The sequence below is a fragment of the Phocoena sinus genome, chromosome 10 (assembly GCF_008692025.1).
Source record: "Phocoena sinus isolate mPhoSin1 chromosome 10, mPhoSin1.pri, whole genome shotgun sequence".
Lineage (NCBI taxonomy): Eukaryota > Metazoa > Chordata > Mammalia > Artiodactyla > Phocoenidae > Phocoena > Phocoena sinus.
In genome coordinates, this window is record NC_045772.1 from 6,600,922 (window position 1) to 6,625,481 (window position 24,560).

General features: G+C 48.4%; 1 protein-coding gene and 1 non-coding gene across 5 annotated transcripts; one reads left to right on the forward strand and one right to left on the reverse strand.

Moving 5' to 3' along the window:
- Positions 1-1,255: 1,255 nt before the first annotated feature.
- LOC116761466 lies at positions 1,256-1,405 on the reverse strand. Its single transcript, XR_004352031.1, has one exon. It is a non-coding gene; the product is annotated as a U12 minor spliceosomal RNA (small nuclear RNA).
- A 290-nt stretch (positions 1,406-1,695) lies between these two features.
- On the forward strand, positions 1,696-24,560 carry POLDIP3 (DNA polymerase delta interacting protein 3). 4 transcript variants are annotated; one of them, XM_032645361.1, is made up of 9 exons: positions 1,696-1,851; positions 12,085-12,475; positions 13,236-13,322; positions 14,484-14,579; positions 16,338-16,517; positions 17,079-17,156; positions 19,964-20,093; positions 21,145-21,211; positions 22,222-24,560. In XM_032645361.1, exons 1-9 carry the CDS (start codon positions 1,793-1,795, stop codon positions 22,397-22,399), a joined length of 1,266 nt encoding a protein of 421 aa, XP_032501252.1. In that variant the 5' UTR covers positions 1,696-1,792; the 3' UTR covers positions 22,400-24,560. The 4 variants fall into 4 exon arrangements, with proteins under 4 accessions (XP_032501252.1, XP_032501253.1, XP_032501255.1 ...); XM_032645362.1 differs by lacking the exon at positions 13,236-13,322; XM_032645364.1 differs by lacking the exon at positions 21,145-21,211 and having other exon boundaries at positions 22,222-22,335.

The window sequence follows — 24,560 nt, forward strand, 5'->3', positions numbered from 1 at the left end:
TGACCGGATCCCTGCCGTTCCGACACCCAAATAAGACCCCACGAAGTTCCGAAACGCTTCTGGAGGAGGGCAATCCGGCAGTCACAGAATTACATGACATCAATGACTCCACTATTGGGGTAGTTTAAGGAAATTATTTAAGCGCTATTTTTACACTTCGCTTTCTTCGCGTGGAGGTGCGAAAGGGCCTTAACTCTCGCGCTCCTCTGGCCCTTTCCTATTCCTGCGCACCTGCCTGCCCTCCGCTGGGCAGCCGGCCAATGGTTGGTTCCTGGTTTCCGCGTTCCTTCCCGGGACCTCGCGGAGGGAGGAGTTAATGGTCCTGTTTCACAGCTGAGAAAAGGAGGGCCAGCCAGCAGCCAATCACGGCTGCGAAGGCGGGGACCTGGATTTCCCTCCTCCGGTGCCCAATCTTCACCACCTCGTCTCTCCACGGACCTTCTTTCTGACGCCAGGTTTTCACCTGCGGTGTGATGTTCTGTCGAGAACACATAACTCCACTCACCCGTTGTACTTACAGCAGTGATTCATAGGGCACTTAATCTTTGTTCGGCGCTGGTCTAAAACGCGTTGCACGTTTAGTCTTTGTTTTATGTTTCTGTTTTTCTGTTAGTGGTGTTTCGGCCACACCGCGCTGCATGCGGGTGTTTTACTTCCGCGATCAGGGATCTAACCCCGGGCCCGCTGCAGCAGAACCGCGCAGTCCTCACCACTGGATCGCCAAGGAATTCCGTTTCCTGCTGTTGTTGTATTTTTCATTCACTGGTTCGACATACTGAACCTCCCACCAGGATCAGTGCTGGAGACTGAAATTACATCAATTAAAAAAAAAATACAGATTCGGAACACTTCATTTGGCCCTCGCAGCGACGTAGTTCCTGTGCCCCATTGTGCAGATCAGGAAGACAACGGCCAGGCTAGCAAAAACATTGTAAACGTCCTACTGCCTACAAGTGTGAGCCGTGGTACGTAAGCACTGCATTATAACCTACACAACGAGGCTCCTATGTACTGCACGTTGTCTCCCCCGAACAATTAACTGGTAACACTCCCAGTCAACGCACCTCGTAAGCTCCAAAGAACTGACCGTATTACCTAAACCCAATCTCAACCGTTTTACGGGTTAACAACCCCGGGTAGGGGCGCGAGATTTGACCACCCCAGTTAATCGATAATGACAACTACACGTAATTCCTCGATTGGTCTTCAACTTTCCTCAATTCGGTTAAATTCTACTTTTTAGATGCAAGGGGTACGGGCAGATCGCAACTCCCAGGCATCCCGCAAAGTAGGCGGGTCACCATAGGGGCAACCTTTACCCGCTCAAAAATTCGTCTCACATTAGCAGTGAGGATTCGGGCGTCACCCCGAATCGTTATTTTCCTTACTCATAAGTTTAAGGCATAAACCCCTCCTGACGTTTACTTCCTAGGTAATGAATCCCATTCTCATTAGCCCTACGGTGAGTGGCAAAGTTGACCGTCGAACCGAGAACCTCTTTCCTTTGAAGACTGTCTTACTCATTTAATTCTTTTCTGTTGCTTTGCATTTTATTTGCTCGTCTGGAGAAAGAGGGAACGGTAGGGTTACGACCCGCCGTATGCAGATAAGCAGCGGACGTCGCAAAGGCTCACGGGGAGAGCCCCGCCCCTTCCGGTTCTTGCTCGGTTTGATCTGTCGCGAGATTTCGTCAGCCGAACGCCGGAAGCCGCTAGTTGCTCCGTAGCAGCCGAAGGGGCGGGCTCGAGGGCTGAGGGACGATTACTGCTCGCGGCTCGCGCGGCGGTACAAGATGGCGGACATCTCCCTGGACGAGCTCATCCGGAAGCGAGGGGCTGCGGCGAAGGGGCGGTGAGCGGCCTTTTCTCCTTTCGGGGTTCACGGCCCGAGTCTTAGCGAGGCTCGGGGCGGAGGAGGGAACGGTCTGGGCGCGACGCGGAGGGCCGTCTGCTCCCGCCCCCTGCCACAGCCGCGCTCCCCATTGGCCCGGCCGCCGCCGCCGCCGCGGGCCTGGCCGCCCGGCTGCCCACTGGCTGCAGGCGCCGTCGCTCCGGCGGGCCGGGGGGAGGCCGGTGGGACCGCTGACGGCAGAGCGGCCGGACTGCGGGGCTTGTGGGAGCGGCCCGAGGGGCGCCCCGCGGGGGACGGAGTTGTGGTTGTGGAGGGGACGCGCTGTCCGCGGCCCGGAGGGTCTCCGGCGCAGCCCCTTGTCTGAGGAGCCGGGCGCTGCCCCACGGTCTCAGCGCGGCCTCAGAGTTAGGACGACTGGAGTTGCGCGGGCAAGTGATTTGCTCAGACTCTGCCGGTCTGTTAGTGCCGAAGCCGAGATCCACACCCAGACCTTTAATTTCCAAATTTTGCGCCTGGTTCTCCTCTAACACTCGACTCCCTTTGTGCGGCATTTCAGGTTCTCTAAGCGCTTTGCTGCCCAGGCGGTCTTTGCTCTTTTCGCAGCCCTGCTGGCCCGCTCTTAAGGGTTTCCCCATTTTCCAGATGAGGAGCTGGAGGCGGAGTGAGTTGCCCGAAGCCACGGAGAGCTGAGATCGGTGCCGAGTGCACTTTATGAGCTGGCTGAGTTGGCCTCAGGCTTGGGCAGAGAAACAGGTGGGACGGGGCTGGAGGCCGGCTGTTTCTCGATGGTTCGCAGAGAAGACTGTTCTGTATCTGGGTGAGGAGTCGCGGGGATGGTTCGCAGTTAGGTGCCCCGGACTTCCTCTGGGCCTTCAAATGTTGTTAGTCATTTCCAGCCTTTGTGCGCTCCAGTTCACCTGTATGAAAGAGTGGGGACTTCGGCCAGTAGTTTTCCAGCACGCGTTAAATTAGTTCACACGTCCTGTAAACAGCCGGGCTGTGAAGGTAGGTGTAGTTTTCTCAGTCATTCACTCAGCAGACGTGAATTTATTAACACGGCCTGCGTGCCTGTGGCTAGAAAATGGATTATTCTACTCTCTGAAAGGTATCCCCCTACCCTCACCTCTGCACACATAGCCACTGCGCCCGCCACCACGGAATTCACCAGCCAGCACTTCACCTGGCTTCTGGTTGGTGACAGGCACCCAGCATTAATTTACTCTACCGTTACGTGTGAGTAGTTCTCTCCTAGGTCTTCCTTCGAGTAACTGGTGTGGAATTGGTGCTGGGTCCTCGGGCCACTTCTAAGCCCATCCCGGTTTCACAGGTTTGCTCGACAGTTGCCGAATGAGCCAGCTTCCCAGGACCTGCGCTTCCTGCAGTCACTTCCCTCAGTTCCTGACTGCAGGCGGTCTGTACTTTTTTTGGTGTTGATGTGTGCGGTCTTGTGTTGGGCATTGGGTGGGCATGCAGGGAAGGGAGGATATGTGGACCCCTGGGAAGGGCAGAGACTGTGCAGCCAGGCAGACCTGGTCCCTTGGCAAGGCCCATTGTTGGGTCTGTGCCTCCCTGGCCAGGTGAGTTCTGAGCTGGGCAGTTTCCTCATTTGTAATAATGGTTCCTGGTAGGTGGTTGAGAGAATTAAATGAGAATGTAAGAATGTATATTTTAAAGTTTGTACCAGATAGTAAGGGTTTAGCAAATGACTTTAAAGGAGTAGAAGCCCAAATCCCTTCCCCCAGGGTACATAATAGCTAAGCATTGGGGTCCTAGAGTCAGACTGCCAAGTTTCAATCCCTGCTTCTCCCACTTTCCATATGATCTTATGAAAGTTACTTAACCACTTCATGCCTCTCTTCCCTTATCTATAAAATATGGATAATATTCACTTCATTAGGTGTTGTCAGGACTTAGTCAATCAATGTATCTAAAGTACATCAGAAAGCATCTGATGGGTACTGAGTGCCCAATAGATGTTAGTTATCATCATCGTTAAGGAAGGCTTTTAAGTACAGAAGTAACATCCAGTCTTCAGTGTGAGAATATTGCTTTGCTTTTATGTGAAGATTGGATTGGTGGAAGTGCAGGCCAAGAGACAGTGTAGAAGAAACTGGACTGCATGCTGTGTTTGGGTTAAACCTGCTGGAAACTCCATTTTTAGTTTGCTTGCACAGCCAGCAAAGGGAAAAACTAGATGGGGTGGGGAGGGAGTCCCCAGCAAGGACTGAAAGGTCTGAACAAATTTCAGTGAACAAACGTCAGTTCCTACAGTAAACAAATGGCTATTTTACATGCTTTCTAGAAGAAATCACCTTACTGGAAACTTTGGTTTAATGTAGCATGGATGTCCCAGGAAGAACTTTGTGCTTAATAATTTAGGAAGAAAGAACCTGTGACCATCTCAGAAAACTTCTTTCCGCTTCTTATTGGAAATAGCAAAGGACTGAGCCCGTGGAAGTGTGAGTAACCCCTTTTCACAGGTCATGGAATTTGCTTGTTCTTCAGAGCAGCCATTCTGTTTTGTGTCCATCGGATTGTGTGAGTCAAGAAAGGTGTCATCATCATCGTTATTACATGGCCCCCAGTTAATCATCAAACGGTTCCTTGATTAATATGAAATTAGAGAAGGGGGACAATGATTTCATGGTGCTTTATCCAGGCCGTGGTGAGGTGCTCTCCTTCCTCACACACAGCACATCTCTAGTGGCTCCAGTTGTTCAAGACCCATAGGTGAGTCCTTCCAGGGCAGCACTGGGCACCAGCTGTGGCGCGGGCCTGCCCCTCTTGTCGATTTCTTCCTTCAGATGTGAGAGTATCACTGATTTGGTTAGTCAAGTCACCCCGTCTTTGGTTTGCTCAGTTCACCCCTCACAGGATAGCTATCTGTCACTCCCTCCATGTCGTTAGATGAAGGTGACACGGCAGCCTTAGTGGGGAAGTTGGGCCTTGAGTGTGCTGGAGGTGAGCAGCTCTGGGCCAGATGCATATGTGAGAGTCCTTGGAGCCATGGGGAGAGGAGGTTAGGGAACTTTTGAGTTCAGGCCAGGGCTCTGGTCCTGGTACTCACTGCTGGTTTCCTTATTGAAATAAGGTAAAGGAAATTAGATCTAAAACAAGGAGGAGGTAAATGAGTTGCTACATTAGCTTAGAAGGGAAGAATTATAATTTAAAATGAAACATCTGCACAAAACTCTCTTGGAGGGTAAGGGGGTCGTGTCTTGTTTTTCCTTGTGTCTCTAAAGCACATAGTTCAGAATTGACCCTCAGTAATTGTTAGAACTAAACTGTGTTTCCTCCCTAAGATGACCTCAACACACACGTTCTAACCCAGAGACCCCCATGGATTAAAATCCACTTTAGAATAGTCCAGGGTCCCCCTTGTGGGCCCGAATCCTTTGGACTGGACATCTGTCCAGAGCCAGCTGCCACTCTGCTCTCCACAGGTAGATCCAAGAGGGTGAGGCATCCCTAGCCTCAGACAGACCCTCCCTGGTCATGTGTATGCCAGGCTCCAGCAGGGGACTGGGGGAGGGGCACAGGCTCCAGAGGGCATTTGCCCTCTCGCCCACACCACTCTTCCTAGGACCTGGTGGCGTGCCTGGGGAGCGTCTGGAAACAGTGTACAGTTGCACTGTTTCAGGTGTGATGGGGCCAGGCAGTTAAGAGACTTGCCCAAAACCTCCCTCTCTCCCCATCCCGAACATTTACTGAGGCCAGAAGTGCAGAATGTGTTTCGGGAACATCAGATAGTCTGCCGTGGGAGGTGAGGCTGCAGGCAGCGGGGGCCAGACTAGTGGTTCCACTGAGGGGTTGGGCTTTGTTAGAGAACTCTTAGCAGTTCTTGGAGCAGGAGGGTAACATAACTGGTTCTATGTTTTAGAGACCTGCTTCTAGCAGGAGTGTTTATTTGAAAAATTCCTGATGACTAATGCCTGCCATATAAGCAGTACTGCTGCTTGCTGGGATGAATGGCTGTCTTTTCATGCAGGGAGAGGAGCAATGATTATAAAAAGCCTGAACACTGAAACCCCCTAAAGCTGCTTATGAAAGGAGTTGAAAGAACTGGTGTAACCAGGGAACTGAATACATGGACTTGAGGGAAAGTAGCTTACTCGTGCTCTTGCATCCACAGCTGTATCACCTCCCTCCCCAAAATGTACCTTTTTGTGCTGTTCAAATAGATAAAAATACCAGCACGAGACATCTTGGTGGTCTTCCTTGCTAGACAAGCAGTATGGTGTGTGGGTCTCTGGTGAGCACCCTGTCCGCCAGCCTCAGTGTGTGTGGTCACCCTCTCGTCACTAGAGGGTACGCTATATCCCTGGATGTGACTGGAGTCCTAATTTTTTCCTTAGCTTGGGGACAGTATTCACCCTTCCTTAACTCCTTGAGTTAAGTTAACTTCTTTATTTTTGACCCACGCTTGATTTATTGGTATTTTAACTAGGTATAGTGAAGTTCAAATCCAGCTTTCACCATTATAGCTCTGTTATTTGGGATAGTTACTCTCCTTGAATCTCAGTTTCCTCATCTATAAAAGGTGGATAATAACCTAATTCTCAGAGTTGTGAGGGTTAAAGGAGGTGGGTCAAAGTTTATGGATCTGTAGTAAGTGCTCAAAACTGTTAGTTGAGAGTGCCTTCTTTGTAAAATCTTTCATAAACCGTGGTAGCCAGTTGCCCCTTGTGTGGCCATGGCAGACATTGCTTATCAACCATAGACTTCTGTGAATTCTCAATGCAGCACTTCAAATAGCCATTACAAATCATCAGAGAAGGGAAATTGTTGAGGAATATGAATAAATTAAGGTTTCAGAAGCCTAATCTCCCCCGCCCTTCCTTCTGCAAAGGTTTACTGTTCAGACCCAATTGGAATGAACCAGAAAACTTTTGAATCTGCCCCTTTCTTCATTCTCTGTTCAAGGATATGAATTTTGTTTTCAAGAATCTCATTGTTGGGACTTCCCTGGTGGCGCAGTGGTTAAGAATCCACCTGCCAATGCAGGGGACACGGGTTCGAGCCCTGGTCCGGGAAGATCCCACATGCCGCGGAGCAACTAAGCCCGTGCACCGCAACTACTGAGCCTGTGCTCTAGAGCCCATGAGCCACAACAACTGAGCCCACGTGCCACAACTACTGAAGCCCACGCCCTGCAACTAGAGAAAGCCCGCGCAGCAACAAGGACGCAACGCAACCCAACGCAGCCAAAAACAAATAAATAAAATAATTGTTTTTTTAAAAAAGAGAGATAAGCTGATAATCCTATATCCATTTAAAAAAGAATCTCATTGTTCCTTTAATTATTCAAAATAGTTGCTTTCAGTAGCTTTTTCTTTTTTTTCTTGGCAATAATGTTTAATTGCTTGAATGACTGGTGAAATTGGGTAACTTGACTTTTTGAAAGCATAATTATGCCATTGGGTCTAGATTTGCCCAATTTTATGGTATTGTAAAATCATGGTGTATCACACGATAAGATCATCCCACCTCCTGTAGTTATAAATATCAGGAACCTTTGGTAGGGGTACCCTGGTGATGGGAGGAGGTGGGATTTGGAGAAGACAGATGAAGATAGGAAATCTTCATTCAGGAGGCCAGGCTCAAGTTTGGGTTAGGATGTGTCTGACCTCCACTGTGTGGTGGACCTGGTCATCAATGAAGTATTCCACTGCCAGTGTGTATGCAGCCTGGTTCCCTTTGTAATGTCCACTCATTACAAAAAGACCAGCTGCTTTCTCTTCCAGGAGACCTTTCCTGAAGCTCCTGCAGCTCGGCAAGATCCTTGTGGGTCCCACTTTTGGAGTAAGGGCCAGAGTGGCCCTGTGCCATGGCTGTGTGGGTGCCCCTGTCTCAGCTGGGAGAGCGATTGGTGGCCAGGATCCTAGCAGGGCACTGAACCAGTTGGTGAGGGCTGGGTGGAGGACTGGCTTTGCAGGGGCAGTCTTCTCTAGGAGAAGCCCTTCCAGGGCAGCCACCCCTTCTCCCGTCTTACCTCCCCTGGGGCTTGGAGTAGGAAAGAGAGAAGCTTGGAATCTGTTATAATGGAAAGAGTCTGGAGTCTGGGGTCCAGTCCCAGCCATGCCACTAGCTCTTTGATTTGGTTTCTCCTCTGTAAAATGGAAGTGATGGCAGGTGATCTCAGAGATTGTGAGCCTAAAAGGAGAATGTAAGTTAGTAGCCCTGTAGGATCCCTGACATAGCTCTTTGAGCCTTTGTCATTCCCCTGGGGCACTGTTGACTTAGGGGAGGAGCTGTAGGATGTACCCCCTGGGAAGCTCTTAATCCTGTGGATGATGCAGGCTTGTAAACAAATCATTGTGATGCTGCTTGGTAAGTGCTTTAATAGAAGCTTTATTCAGTGCTTTGGGGGCTCCAAGGAGAGAGCCTTCAGCTGTGGAAGTTATATGGGAGAAGTGAAGGAATGCTCTTGAGGGTGGGGAAATGGGGAGAACTTAAACGCCTCCTCAGCTTCCCCCCTCCCCCTCTGCGAGAGCAAAGATGCTACAAGCTGTGGGCTGTAGGGGGCGCTCTCCACATTTGGTCTGCCTAGGGTGCCTTTTGACACTACTCTTTCCAGAAACCCTGGGCTACCTCTAAGCCCTCCCAGGGCCCCACAGACTTTGTTTTGTTTTTAACATCTTTATTGGAGTATTATTGCTTTACAGTGTTCTGTTTCTGCTGTACAACAAAGCTATACATATACATATATCCCCATATCCCCTCTTTCTTGCGTCTCCCTTGCACCCTCCCTATCGCACCCCTGTAGGTAGTCACAAATCACCGAGCTGATCTCCCTGTGCTATGCGGCTGCTTCCCACTAGCTATCTATTTTACGTTTGGTAGTGTATATATGTCCATGCCCCTCTCTCACTTTGTCCCAGCTTACCCTTCCCCCTCCCCGTGCCCTCAAGTCCATTCTCTATGTCTGCATCTTTATTCCTGCCCTGCCTCTAGGTTATTCAGAACCATTTTTTTTTTTGGATTCCATATATATGTGTTAGCATACAGTATTTGTTTTTCTCTTTCTGGTTTACTTCACTCTGTATGACAGACTCTAGGTCCATCCACCTCACTACAAATAACTCAATTTCAGTTTTGGGGTTTTTTTTAACATATATAAATTTATTTATTTATTTTTGGCTGCATTGGGTCTTCGTTGCTGCACGTGGGCTTTCTCTACTTGCGGCGAGCAGGGGCTACTCTTCGTTGCAGTGTGCATGCTTCTCTTTGCGGTGGCTTCTCTTGTTGCGGAGCACAGGTTCTAGGCTCGCAGCTTCAGTAGTTGTGGCTCGTGGGCTCTAGAGCGCAGGCTCAGTAGTTGTGTCGCACAGGCTTAGTTGCTCCACGGCATGTGGGATCTTCCCGGACTAGGGATTGAATCAGTGTCCCTTGCACTGGCAGGCAGATTCTTAACCACTGTGCCACCAGGGAAGTCCCCTCAGTCTCCCAGAGTCTCTACATGAGAAAATAGAGCAGGGATGGACAAGCAGTCCCACCTACCCACCTTAAACCTAATCTGATTGATTCTGTAAATGACCCCTTCCACTCTCTCTTCCACCTGTTTTTTGTTGTTGTTGTTGTTGTTGTTGTTTTTAAATATTTACTTATTTAATTATTTATTTGGTTGCTCCAGGTCCTAGTTGTGGTATGCGGGATCTTCGTTGATGCGTGTGAGATCTTTCTTTAGTTGTGGCCTGCAGGATCTTTTTTTTAGTTGTGGCATGTGAGATCTAGTTCCCTGACCAGGGATCGAACCCAGACCCCCTGCATTGGGAGTGCGGAGTCTTAACCACTGGACCACCAGGGAAGTCCCTTCCACCTGTTTTTTGTATAAACCCACCGGAAAGTACTTAAATCCTAATTTGCCATTTTTCAAAGAAAACTGACGTTATGCATCACTGCCTTAGGTCTGGCTCTGGCATAGTAGTGGCAGCAGGTGTTTTTCCACTATGCTTAGAATAACAAGATGAAGGTCCAGGTTTTCTTTTACTGGTGCCAGGAAGACTCACCTTTGGTTGCACTCCTGCTGTTAGCAGAGGAGCTGGTGGACAGTCTCACTCCAGCTGGCTGAGGAAGAAAGAGGCAGTAGGAGAACCCAGTGGCTTGCCCACTATGAAGGATGCCTCCTGGGAGGCCTGTGCAGTGATGTGGGACATGGTATAGGAACTTGTTTATTCAGTAGTTTTACCTTCTAACTCCAGGTCAGAGATTTTCAACACTGCTGTTCTCCAGGATCACCTGTCGAGTGAAAAATGCATATGCCCAGGCCTTCACCCAGATTTTGGACTCAGTAGCTCTGGGGTGGGGTTTAGAGAGCTGTATTTTTTTGTTTGTTAGTTTTCTTTCCTTTTTTTAGAGCTATCTATATTTTTAAGAAGCTCCTTAGATGTTTCTGATACTGAGCCAGGGCTCAGCAACACTTACAAAGCACGGGGCAGTGAATCAGGAATGAGCCCCATCCGCCACTTCCCTCCCAGTCCAGGGTAGGGAGAGAAGGGAAGAACACAAAGGATAATAGCACAAAGGAGGGCTGTCCTGGAAGAATCAGAGAGGGTTTCCCAAAGAGGAGGCGTGGGAGTTGGTGTCCCCAGGCAGGGCACCTGCCACAGGACTGTTTGTGTGGCTGGAAGCCTTATGGTGGGGTGGGCAGAAGGCCACAGATCCCAGAGAGCACTTCCAGGATTGGACTAGAAGCATCTTCTGTTTCCTCGCAAGCCATTAGAAGAGCCAACGAAGGAGCCCCAGAAGAGAATGGGACTTGTTTTATGGAGTTTTGTTCCTTTCCAGTTTTAACAGTTTCTGGATTGACATTTTTGTTGTTGCAGACTGTGATAAGTATATATTTGGTCTTTGTCCTGGCACACAGTTTCTAAAACCCTTGGAATTTCCTGAGTGATAAGGGTGATGGGAGCATCTTTTGTTCTAATGAAGCAGCTCTTGGTAGGCCCCTAGGGAGCTTCAGGACAGGGGCTGGTCACCAGAAAGACCTAGGCATGATTAGCCTGTTGGAACTTGCAGCTCCACCCCACTCCCTACCCTGGACCTCCAGGGAGAAAAGAGGGGCTAGAGATTGAGCTTATCATCAGTAACCAGTGATTTGATCAATTATGGTAATGGAACCTCCATAGAAACCCCTATACAATTGAGTTTGGAGAAACTTTGGGTTGGTGAACACATCCATGTGCCAGGAGGGTGGTGTTGCCATACCCTTTCTCTGTACTTTGCCTTACACATATCTTCTTCTTGGCTGTTCTTGAATTGTATCCTTTGTAATAAACTGGTAATAATAAGTAAACTGTTTTCCTCAGTCCTATAAGGTATTCTAGCAAATTATGTAACTTGGGGGGGGGGGTCGTGCGAACCCTCCATTTATAGCCCGTCGATCAGATGAACAGGAAGCCCAGGACTTGGAATTGACCTCTGACTTGAGGACAGTCTTGTGGGACTGAGCCTTTAACCTGTGGAGTCTGTGCCAACTCTAGGTAGTTAGTGTCAGAATTGAGCTGTCAGACACCCAGTTGGTGTCTAGAGACTTAGAGAATTAGTTGGCATGAGGAAAAAACCTACACATTTGGAGTCAGAGTATTGTGAATAGAAACAGTTCAGAGTGATTATTTTTCTTTCTACCAAGTCTTTATATCTTAGTCTGTTAGTCCTCTGGCTCCAAGCCAGACCCATGTGTTGGCTTTCTTGGTCCCAGCCCAGTGGGGATATCTGCCTGCCCTGGAGGCAGGAGGCTGCCGGAGGCCAGCTGGGCACCCTTCGTTAATCACTCAAGCTCTCTAAGCCTGTTTCTTCTGCTGTAAAATGGGCATAATAATGCCTGCTCCACAGGGTGCTGAGAGTGCTGACTGAGAGCACGGATGTGGAAGCACTTTGGAAACTGAAGTTGCTCTTCAGGTGTGTGGGGTTTTGATATCTGGGGAATATTCTTATTTTTTGTGGTATTGTTTGGAGGTGTCTATCATACTGTCTAAAAACACCTGGTCTGGGAGCAAAAACAGTCTTAACCTAGTGATAGAAACCAGCAGGCCCTCCCTCCTAACTTTGTTTACAGTGCAGAGTTAAAAGTCATAAAACTACGAAAGAAGTCTCTATTAATTGTTTCCTCTGACAGGGAGCAGCTTTCTGGTTTCTCCAGGACTTTCTTTGTTTCCGGTATTACCATGGCTCTACTTCCACAGCCTGCTGTTGATATCCAGATCCTCTTAATGTTGCAGTTTTTATTTGCAGGCTCAATGCCAGACCAGGAGTTGGAGGTGTCCGATCTCGTGTTGGGATCCAACAGAGCCTTCTCGGCCAGCCAGCACGCACAGCCACCTTCCAGCAGAGGTTTGATGCTCGGCAGAAGATTGGCCTCTCAGATGCCCGGCTCAAGCTGGGAGTCAAGGATGCCCGGGAAAAGCTTTTGCAGAAAGATGCCAGGTTCCGGATCAAAGGGAAAGTGCAAGATGCCAGAGAGATGCTGAATTCCCGCAAGCAGCAGAGCACGGTGCCCCAGAAGCCCCACCAGGTGGCTGATGCCCGGGAGAAGATCAGCTTGAAGCGGAATTCCCCTGCTGCCTTCATGAGCCCACCCATCGGGACAGTGACCCCTGCTCTGAAGCTCACTAAAACCATCCAGGTAGGTTGTGGCTCCTGTCACAGATTCCTGGAAACCAGTAACAGCTGTAGTTTCAGGCCAAGGACCAGGAGTGTTTAGGCAAAGTGCCAGTTCCCCCAGCTGTTTGTGTAGTAACCATATGAGGTAGGCAAGATATCATCTCACTTTTCTGTAAAAGAAAAGGGTGGGGGGTAGTCCAGAGAAATTAAGTGATTTTCTAAGTGAGATAGTAGTAGAGGGAAGTGAGAGGAAAGGACAAAGCATTGACTGAGCTCGTGCTATGTAGCAGGTACTTAACATGTATTCCTCACTGCAACCGTGGATTATTACCCCAGTTTTATAAAAGAAGAATCTAAGTCTCAGAGATGTGAGTAATTGAGCACAGTTACACAGCCGGTCAGTGGGAGGGAGGATCAGGATAGAAGCCCAGTCAGACCTGGCTCTTAGTGCAGGGTCTTGGCCACCTGCACAGCCGCTGCCCCAAAGGGAATGGAAACAATATCATTTAATCTTCTCAGCATCTTTGGTAAAAGGAACAGCAGCAGCAGTGAACATTTATTAAGCCAGGTTCATCGAGCCCTGCAAATGCATCGTCACATGAGCTCTGGGATGATGGGTCTTCCTGTCGCTTTCCTGCTTTGAGCATAAGGCAGTCTTGTAGGGCCTTTTACCACAGACCAAAACTGAGTGCCCACCATATTTTAAGTTAAGTGATCCTCTACTCACATAGAGAACACTTGCAGGCCCTGTGGGATGAATTGTGACCACTGGGTATTTCTAGGTTCCACAGCAGAAGGCCATGGCACCAACTCATGCCCATCCTGCTGGAATGAAGATCAACGTCGTCAATAACCACCAGGCCAAACAGGTGGACTGTGTGTGTGTGTGTATACACACGTGTGTGGTTTTGTTTGTTTGTTTAAATTTTTTAATATTTATTTATTTATTTTGCCTGTGCTGGGTCTTAGTTGCAGCATGCGGACTTCTTAGTTGCGATGTGCAGACTCTTAGTTGCGGCACGCAGACTTCTTAGTTGCGGCACGCATGCAGGATCTAGCTTTCCGACCAGGGATCAAACCCAGGCCCCCTGCATTGGGAGTACGGAGTCTTACCCACTGGACCACCAGCGAAGTCCCCCACACTTGTGTGTTTTGATGTGGCCTTCCACGTGGATTAACTGAGGCCTGGCCCAAGGTTCCAATTTGAAGAGTTGGAGGAGGGATTAATTACATTTGACACTTTTTGCAGTGTATGAGTTTTAAAAAAAAATTTCTTAAATGCATAGGGAGAGAGAGGCAAATTGAAATTTTTTTTTATTTTTATTTTTTTTATAAAAGTAGTATGTGCTTATACAGAAATTTTGCAAAACAGAGAAAGGTTAAGGAAGGGGATAAAAAAGTCCTCACGCTCTGGCTCTCTACACCCAGCCCCTGTTGAAATTCTGCCCTGGTTCCTTCCTGTGTTGTGTGTGTGTGATTATTATTTATTTAATGCATAGCTGTAGTTGTGATTATGTTATTATCCAGTTTCATGTTGTTTATTTTCACATTTACTGTAAACATTTTAATAACTGCTTGATCCATTGAGTTGACATTCGAGTTTATATCAACCATTTTCCTGTAATTTCCACTGTTAGAAATCCTTCTATGAACATCTTGGAGGAAAAAAGCTTTTTCTAGAGTTTGGGTTTATTTCTATAGGCCAGATTGCCTGGCACAGACTTTGTAAGCCAAAGGATATAAACAGACATTTTAGGGGCCCTTGATAGGTAACTACAAGGTACCCACTTGTAGAAAGGTACTTCTGATGTAACTGGAATTGCAGCACTTTCATTGCGCCCTTGGGGGCAGGGAGGCAGCCTGCCAGGACTTGAGCCCCAGTCTCCCCGACCAGTTTCCCCCAGGCACTCCCCCTGCACCCACTTCTCCCCCCACCTCACTTACTCCAGCCCTCATCTCCCTGTTGTCCTTACTCCAAATGTCTGTTGAGAGCCTGCATACCACGTTAGCTTATATTTCTTTATTTTCAGAATTTATATGACCTGGATGAAGATGATGATGTTATAGCTCCCATTCCTAGTAAACAGATGAAATTTGCAGCCTCAGGCAGCTTTCTCCACCACGTGGTATGACATCTTACCTTCTTCCTACACTCTGGGTGTGTCTGATCAGGTTCATGGGAGAGGTGGTGGAGAGTAGGGCCTTTCAATTCAGAAATATTTCTTCATTTGGGTCATGAGATTATCAAAACCGGAACTAGTCCAACCCCTGGCTTTTATAAATGCTGAGACCAGCAGCGCGTCCACTGACTTGTTCAAGGTCCCACAGATAGTGAAGTGCAGAGCTGCAGCTCCCGATTGCTGTGTCTGAGTCACTGCAGGGGAAATATGAATGATCCCACAGGACAGAATCACATTTTATTTCCTTTGTGGCAGGACATTCTGCCTGGTCCCCTTCCTTCCATGGTCAGCAGCTCTGGCTCCATTCTTGAGTCTGGATTCCCTTGGTTAGTGTGTTAGCAAGAATAAACTGAGCCTTGCCTGAAGGCTCCACCAGGTGCAGCCTGCATGCAGGGAAAGCTCGATGGACTAGGATGCTGCTGCAGAGAAGGAAAGAAAGTAGTTCCTCGGAATATCAGGGACCTCTGAACATCATGCCCAGCTCAGTGCATGCGGCCAGATTACACATAGGGAGGCAAGTGGGTGCCCAAGCTAAGTGCCTTTGTTTGGTCTTCAGAGACCCAAAGACTCAGTTTTGGTCACTGCACTGAATATGTGGACTAATTTCCTGGTTACCGTTGAAGCTCTTAATGTGATGTGTGAAGCTGAATGATGCCAGTTTGTTACAAAGGGGCTGGGCCTTTCCTAACTCAGTTAGTGGCTAACCCTAATTGGAAAAAACCCTGTGTTTATATTAACTTATTTAAGACTTCCTTTCCTTCCCACCCTGTGAGATGGGTACTATTATTACCCCTATTTTACGGATGAGGAATTAGGCACAGAGAGGTGAAATAAATCTGCTCAGCTTGTAAGTAGTGGATCAAGGATTTAAACCTAAGCAGTCTGGCTCCCAGGCTATGTGTTTAACCACTACACTCACTGGCTCTTGAGACTCAGAAAACAGCTTGAGAAATGTGGGATCCAGCATGAAGCTAGATTCACCTGGATTGGCAGAAGCTGGTGAATTGACCCTGTCCCATCATCTGCCTGTCTGGCTGCTGCATTCCTCCTTTTTCCTACGACAAGACCACCTGCCACTTCTGCCTCATGCATTTTTTTTTCCTCAGACACATTAAAACCAGGGAGTTCACTGGTTTATATTTCCAAGGGATCACGTCCGCACTTAGGGGTAACAGGTAAGTGAGGGATGGAGCTGTTTCTGCTGGTTTGCACATGCTGACTCTGCCAGCATGTCCCTGACAGTCTGGGAGCTGAGGAGGCAGGGCTACACATCGTTCCTCTGTGCAGAACAGGGACCAAAAAGCTGGGAGTCCAGGCCTTCTTAAGAGTGAGTTCCTATTCCCAGCCAGCCCATCGTGATAGAAGCGTATCTAGGAGTGAACTTGACCCCGAGCTTCTGGCCTCTTAACTCCAAATTGTAGGGTTTTTATAAAGTCTAAACGGTATGGGTGAGCCTGTGGCTCCTGTTCAGGACTGCGTGGAAGCTTCTTGGAAAGGGCTTCCCACACTGGAAAGTGGCTTCTGTGAACACACGTGCAGGCCGTTTTTCTCTCCTCCTGCCCCTTCCCTGGCAGCTGGCACCTTTCTGGCTTTAGATCGATAATGGAACTGGGAGGTGGGAGGCCTTGAGATACTGGGGGTTGTCAGACCCCTGGGGTGTCTGGGTCGCTAGCTTTTCAGATTCCTCTCTTCCTCTTTGTTTAGGCTGGGGTGAGCAGTTCCAAGCTTTCCATGTCCAAGGCGCTTCCTTTCACCAAAGTGGTTCAGAATGATGCATACACAGCTCCTGCTCTCCCCTCCTCTGTTCGAACAAAAGCCTTGACCAACATGTCCCGGACGTTAGTGAACAAGGAGGATCCCCCCAAAGAGCTGCCGCCTGCCGAGGTGAGGTGAAGGTGAAGGAGAGGAAGTGACCACGCTAGTTGAGAGTTAGCCTGTGCTGGGTGGGCAGTGTGCTGTGTGCATCCTGTTGGGTCCTCATAGTGCCTTTGAGGTGGGCGTTGCCACCCCCGCTTTACAAATGAGCAAACCAAGATCCAGTGGCCCCTGCCCTCAGAGAGCTCACAGGCAAATAGGGAAAACAGAGCTGCAGACAGAGCACTGTGCCTGGTGATACAACAGACGGCTGCCAGGAGCACTGAGGAAAGAGCATCTAATTCAACTGAACAGATACGGGAAGGCTTTAAAGAGAAAGTGCCATCTGAGCCGGGCGGGTCTTGAAACGTGAATGGCATTCCAGGCAGAGGCTCGGGCCCGAAAGGGCCTGGCGTATTTGGGAAATGATGAGAGGTTCCATTCCCTAGCATAGGGTGATGGGGGCATGATTAGAGGGGCCCAGTTGTGACAGGCTCTCCATGGGGGTTTCCTCTGGACCTTCCTGGTTGTTTGCCTGAAGTGAGCTCTGCTGTTCACTGACTTCCGGTAACGTTCTTTTGTCTGTGGCAGCCTGTCCTCAGCCCTTTGGAAGGCACCAAGATGACCGTGAATAATCTGCACCCTCGAGTCACCGAGGAGGACATTGTTGTGAGTACTGTGGCCTGCCAGAATTTCAAATCTCAAGCCACTTCTGTTTCAAGGGTCCCCAAGAGCACCCCCTGGTTAGCTGATTGTCTAAGAGGACTCACAGGACTTAGCATAGAGTTGTATCAGGGCTAAGATTCATTACAGGAACAAAGCAAAATCAACAGAGGGAAAATGTTCGTGGGGCAAAGGCTGGAGGAAAGCACACTCAAACTTCTGGAGTCCTCTCCCATTGGAGCCACACAGGATATACTTTATTCCCCCAGCAGTTGCTTGTAATGACATGTGTGAAACCAGGGAAGCTCATTAGAGACTCAGTGCCCAGGGTTTTTATCAGGGACGAGTCATGTAGGCACCCTCTGCCTAACGCCAAAATTCCAGACTCAGAAGGAAAGCAAGTGTTTAGCATAAACTGCATTGTCGGCACAAACAGTTTAGGCTCAGTGCGCCACTCTTATCGGTTAGGGTTATGGGAGCCCTCCCAGAATCTAAGTTCCCAGATGCCAGCCAAGGGCCAGCCTTGGAAGCAGACCTTCCAAAGAGCAGTCAGGCCAGGTATGTGAACCCTTTTCCTCACAGCTTCTAAACCAGAGCCAGGGGAATTCCCTGGCGGTCCGGTGGTTAGGACTCGGCACTTTCACTGCCGGGGCCTGGGTTCAATCCCTGGTCAGGGAACTAAGATCCTGTAAGCCATGCAGTGTGCCCCCCCCCAAAAAAAACGAAAACAACAAAAACAGAGCCAGGTGCCCAACATAAATCTCAGGGCCATGGAATTGTGCTAGAATGGGATCATTTAGTCCCACTGTGCAAAATCCAGTGGTTCATATTTTCCTCAGTCTTTGGAATTTCTTCCTCCTTTAGGGGTTTTCATGATAGCTCCAAAGTAAAAGGGATGAAATGGACTGGTGTTACCTAGTGGTTGGCCCCTCTGGATTGCGCTTCTGGCCCATCCTGTCCCACCCTTGGCAGTCATGGGCAAAACCCAATTCAGGTACCTAGTGAAGGGTGGCCCAGACTTAGCCAGGACTTTTCTTTTCTTTTCTTTTTTTTTTTTTTTTTTTTACATCTATATTGGAGTATAATTGCTTTACAATGGTGTGTTAGTTTCTGCTTTATAACAAAGTGAATCAGTTATACATATACATATGTTCCCATATCTCTTCCCTTTTGTGTCTCCCTCTCTCGCACCCTCCCTATCCTACCCTTCCAGGTGGTCACAAAGCACCAAGCTGATCTCCCTGTGCTATGCGGCTGCTTCCCACTAGCTATTTATTTTACGTTTGGTAGTGTATATATGTCCATGCCTCTCTCTCACATTGTCACAGCTTACCCTTCCCCCCTCCCCATATCCTCAAGTCCATTCTCTAGTAGGTCTTTGTCTTTATTCCTGTCTTAGCCCTAGGTTCTTCATGACATTTTTTTTCTTAAATTCCATATATATGTGTTAGCATACGGTATTTGTCTTTCAGCCAGGACTTTTCAACCTCATTTTCATTCAGGCACCAATAAGACTGTTAAAGAACCCAGGCGCCCTTTTTACTCAACTGTTAGATCACAGAATGAATGGAGCTGGACTCCAGCCTCTCCCTGCAGCTGAGTCCCAGGTTCTATAACAGCCCACACTGGCCGCCACGTTTGTTAATGGTTTTACTTGTGAAATGTGAGTGCTGGGTGATCACTTTGTGAACAGTGCACATGAGAATAGAAATTGTTGCCTACTTTGTATATAAGACTTGACAAATTAGAAAGAAAGCAATTTTTTCCTGATTATAAAAGTAATAATAGCTTTTATTTATTGAGTTAATTATAGCTATTATTATTTATACACTTACTGTGTGGCAGGCATTCTGTATGCAGGATCTTTGAAATTACAGAGGAATGAAAAACGAATTACCTGTAATGATTACTACTCATAGTAAACTGCCAATAATCATAGTGAACTGCCAATAATAGTCATCCTCACCTCTTTTCTACCCAAATAAGTAATGTTAAAAGAAAAACTAATAGAGTTAGAATTACACTTAGTATTCAGTTCCGTATCTTGGTTTTGATATGTAGCATTTTCCCTTTTATCATTAGAAAAAAGTCATTTCAACGACCTTTTTGTAAATCTTTTTGTCCCCATAACCAACTTGTGAAGGCAGTTGCAGGTGAAGAAATGGCTTGGGTGCTAGTTGGCCTTTGCAGTCTGTATCCATATTGGGTTCCCTCTCTGGCCTCAGTCTGTGAAAGAGGAGGGATTAGAGTTGGAATAAATGATGATGATGACACAGGTGTACAAAGCACTGCCTTGAAAATGATTTCAGTTGAAATCCCTCAATCTAGCCAAACTAGGATGATTGGTCACCCTGCATAGAACTCCAGAATTTGTGTTTCTAACTGATTCCCAGATGATATATTAGCTACTGTCTTTGATGAGCCTATATGTCTGTCCATTCTCATTACAGACACTCTTGACAGAAATTCCGTATTCCATAACTATTTCCCTTGTTGAGGAAGTGAGCACTGAGGCAGGAAGACTTTGGGGGTGACTTGGAGTCACAGGGACTCCAAGACTTGTAAGCCCAGACTCACTTCTCACTGCCAGAACAGCTTTTCCCCTCATCTGGTCCCAGGTTGAGGCCTGTGGATGTCCCAGGACCACCTAAAATGGAGCCTCCCTGAAATCTTGGCTGCTGGGCGTGTTCAGTCAGAGTGCGGCCACCAGTCAACCCAGAGCCCTGTCTGGAGTGTGTGAATGGCAGGCTGGAAGGATGATGACTGCCCAAAATGCTCCCCCAACCCTAACTAACCCCTCTTGTTCTTCACAGGAGCTTTTTTGTGTTTGTGGAGCCCTGAAGCGAGCTCGGCTGGTCCATCCTGGGGTAGCAGAGGTGGTCTTCGTGAAGAAGGACGATGCCATCACTGCATATAAGAAGTATAACAACCGGTGTCTGGATGGTAAGTCAGGGAGAAAGCAGCCACCTCACCTTGCTGCTCCTCACTGCTCACAGCAGGCCTTCCTCTGAGATGGGTGGTTGGACCTCCTGGTGCATTAAACCCTCCGGGGCCACCTGTGTACTAAGAGCAAGCAGAGATGTTATGTTTTTAATTGAAGTATAGTTGAATTACAATGTTAGTTTCAGATGTACAGCACAGTGATTCAGAGATAGATACACACACACACACACATTCTTTTTCAGATTCTTTTCCCATATAGGTCATGACAAAATAGTGAGTATAGTGCTATACAGTAGATCCTTGTTGGTTATCTCAGCCTCTGCTTTTTTATTGGATTATTTAATCCGTTCACATTTTATGTGGCTTTCTTTTGCATTATATGAAAATCTAGTGCAGCATTTTAGTTCTTTTAATGATTTTTTTCCACTGTATTTTTTGAGTCACTTTCTTAATGGTTGCTCAGGGGTTTACAGTATACATTGTAGGTTATCAGAATCTATTTCAGGTTAGTATTAACGCAGTTGCAGTGAGATTTAGAAATATCACTCCTATAGGGCTCTGTTCCCTCTTCCCCTTTTTTTGTGCTGTTATTCTTACACTTATCACATGCTATATAAAGTGGGAATCCAGTCCTTGTAAGGTTAATCCTTCATGGACAAAGTAGACATCTGAACATAGGCTTTGAATTTTTTTTTCACTTAATTTTATACCGTAAGCATTTTCCCTTACTACTTGTTTCACAAACAAGTTTGGAGTGCTTCATGCTGAGTCCACTTTTTCCCTTACTTTGACTCTGATCTCCTGCATGAAGCTAGCTCTGTTGCCACTTGGCTTCTTGGTGCCATCATTGGCAAGGTTTCATGGACCTCATAACCCTGGGGTTTTCTTAGTCTCTGGCTTTGCCAAAACCTGACAGCCCCATCCCTAGCTGTGCAGCCAGAGCTGCCAGTGGTGTATGCTTTGACTCCTGGTAATGAAAATGGCAGTCCATGTCCTTTTGTGTGAGGAGCTGAAGTCCCATGGCAGAGCCTTTTCTTTTTTGGTTTTTCAGGGCAACCAATGAAATGCAACCTCCACATGAATGGGAATGTTATCACCTCAGACCAGCCCATCCTGCTGTAAGTTCCAAAGGTGGGGTGCTGGGGACCAAGTGGAGCTTTTCTGCTTGCCTACTCTGCATGACCATCTCTCTGTTCTGAGGGGTAAACTGCCTGTATACAGCTCCATTCCATTTCCTCTGCTCTGATAGCAGGCAGCCAATCAGGAGGCTTAAATTTGTACAAAGTGGCTTGTCACATCATCTGCAGGGGATTGACCCCCCAGGGGCTAACATTAAGACCTCGTTCCCAGCCTTATAATTTAGAAACACCTGAGAAGAAAGCGGCGAGCAGGCCAGTTGTGTCCCTCTTTGCACAACTGTGTGTGCGTTGTCCGGGTGAGCGGAAAACCCTGCCTCCTCATGATTGACTATGGGGGACAGTGCTGGGTGCTACTCCTTGTTTTGTTACATACCCAGGCATACATTGCCTGGTCCAGGACTGAGGACTTTTTGAAGCCTGAGATGCAGAAAATGTCTAGACTGACATTCAGAAGGAAGTCCTTTTGTAGACAAGGATACACAGACCCAGGGAGAATGTTAGCCTTGCCAAGGTGGGAGGGGTAGTGTGGGGCAGGCCTGAAATAGACTTTGAAATACCGAAAGACGGCACTTTGAACCCTGGATATTGCGTCGTGTGACTTACATAAGTTTCTTAAACCGTGTTGCAGGATTAAGTTGTATTCTGAAAAATGTGCGTTTTATGACCTAGTGAGTTTGGGAACCACTGGGCTAAACCCAGTTAAATCTATAAGACTTCTCAGAATGTGTAATATGCCGATGTGTGTTTGACCATCCCTGAGGGACATGCAGTGTTTCCTAAACTTAAAACCCAGATCATAGCAGACTGCATCTCAATTTTCTCATCAGCAAATTTAAAAAATGATAGGTTTGCTATAAGAAATGGAGTAAAAGGGTACGGAAAGCATTATGTTTGGTGCTCAGCTTTTGAGAGATCCTCAGCTAACAGTGGGACCGCTGTCTACGTAAGGGAAACCCACAAGGACTTTGACTTTTCTGTGCTCTCTACAGACGGCTGAGCGACAGCCCCTCAGTGAAAAAGGAGAGTGAGCTGCCTCGCAGGGTGAATTCTGCCGCCTCATCCAACCCTCCTGCCGAAGTGGACCCTGACACCATTCTGAAGGCACTTTTCAAGTCCTCAGGGGCCTCTGTGACCACACAGCCCACAGAATTCAAAATCAAACTTTGAGCGGGGGAGCGAGACAGCCAGAAGCGGGGGCAGAGGAGGGTGGCTCTGTTTCCCAAAACAAAGCTTGTGACCTATGGGCCATTGGACTGGAGGCCCCTGAGCGTGGGAAGGGTCGCCGGGGGTAGAGAGCTTCCTCACTGGATGGTACCCGCCTTTCTGTGTTGTGTTCTACCCTGTGCTCTTCTGTATGTTAACATTTCCTGTAGTATGTCTCTTCTCTCTCCACCTCATCACCAAGGTAAGCTTGTGTTGCTCAGAGTGTCTCCCCCTAAACTCAGCCCTAAATTGTTTTTTTCTGTCTGGAAATGGTTCCCTGAATTCTCTGGGTGGCCTTCTTGAGGCCCAATGGAATGCAGGCCAAGGGCTGTTTGAAGGACACTGCTCTTTCTTCAGGGGTGAGGGTTTGACTCCCCTTTCTCTTTTTTAAACTTTTTGAAGTGGGGAATGGAAGCCCCTGCCATCCTAATAGGAACCAGGTCAGCTTAAGATCTCTGCCGCTCACTCTCCTGGTCAGTGGAGGTGGCCTAGGTGGGGATCAGGTCACAGGCCCCTTGTCCTCTCACCGCAGTTGGCTCCAGACCAGTGTGGTCTGGAGAGGACCCTGTGGCAAGGGCAGGGTGAGACTTGCTTCGCTAGGAAGAGTGCACCGCTGGCTCTTGGTTTGGGGGACCTGTACTGTCTCAGTCAACCTAGAGTAAATTCTTGAGTTCACACTCCCCTCTTCCCTTGAGTTGTGCCGAGTGCCCCGCCCCAGCTCTCTTGGCCTTCTGGGCGTCACTGCTGGGAGGGGCTTGCAGCATTAGCCTCCCATTTCTCAGCAGTACAGCATTGTCACACCCTGGTTTTGGTGCACATGCCAGCTCTCTGCTCGTTGGGTGTTTCAAAGGGCCTGCCTCCCGTCCTGTGACTCTGTGGGCCTGGGGGGTTATTTGGATAGGAGTTGTTGACTTACTGCTAGATTTTTTCTTCTGGCCTTAGGTACAGGAACAGGACAATAGTTAGGGATGCTGAGAGGCGGCATATATCCAGCAGCCACCAGGGGGCACTGCTCCACTGTTGTGAGGGACCCACCCTGACGGGAGGGTGTTTTCCTGCCTTGGCAGTCGGGGTAGGGGAGTGATGGGTGGTGGGGAGGGAGGTGAGAGAGCAAAGCAGCCTTTCCAGGCAAGCTGGTGAGTTGTTCCCTCAGTATGGTTCCAGGCATTTGGGGCAAAACTGTAGAACCTGGGGCAGCCCCAGAATATACCAGCACAGCATTGCTCCAGTGACATTCATTCTCAGTTTCCTGCCGGTTTGTTGGGACTGTAAAGGGAAGCCAGCCTAGCAGAGCTGGCGTGTTTTGGGGAGCGGGATTCTGGGAGGGCTACAGATCAGTAGCAGGTGGTATGGAAGGCACAAGCCTAGAAAGTATAAACGGGACCTGAGACACTAAGAATCTCTCATGACCTACTTGGGGCCAGTCCAGTGAAGAAAAACCTGGAAACTCATGTTTCCACAGAGTTAAATCTGTCAAGCAGGGGGGACCCAGGGTTTGAACCGAGCTCAGTCGTCCAGGTCTGAGGTTGCCCAGGCCTGGGAAGCCCGAGGAATCTGCCTGTTGCTGCTCCACTTTCTAGTACTTTAAAGAAGGCTGCTTTCATTCCCTTCTCCCCCTTTGAATGGGTGCAAACTTAGTTCTCTTCAGCAGCTGGGAGACACGCCTCCTACACTTTCCCCTCCTTGGCCCCAGAGAATGTCCATAAGACACTAGGACCTGGTTTCGCAGGTACTGGAGACAGATCACTGCGTGGACTCTGCTTTCGGGAGGGACGGTATGTATCCCGACTGCATGGCTTTATCCTCCTGTCTCCCCTCCAGTACCATGTCAGGCTGCTCTGCTTATCACAGGGTTTCAGTGAACCCACCTGCAGCTGCCTGGCCATCTGGGCCCTGTCCTCTGGCTGGCCATATGGTACATTGCAGGGCAGAGCCTGTTTGCCCCCCTGTTCTACAGGATGGCATCATGGGAAACAGAAGGTGGTAGGCCAATCCTTGTGTCCTTCACCTCCCACTCCCCTGCATTCCCCGTCTGTGTCTCTTTTGTTCAAAAGGAGAGGAAGAGGCATTAAGGGATGGAGGAGGCTGTGTTACCCATTTCTGAATAAACATTTGTTATTCCTAC

Coding starts and splice junctions, on each gene's coding strand:
- POLDIP3 (XM_032645361.1), top strand. CDS start 1,793: ATGGCGGACATCTCCCTGGACGAGCTCATCCGGAAGCGAGGGGCTGCG. Junction 13,323..14,483: donor ATAACCACCAGGCCAAACAG/GTGGACTGTGTG, acceptor CTTTATTTTCAG/AATTTATATGACCTGGATGA. Junction 21,212..22,221: donor TCAGACCAGCCCATCCTGCT/GTAAGTTCCAAA, acceptor TGCTCTCTACAG/ACGGCTGAGCGACAGCCCCT.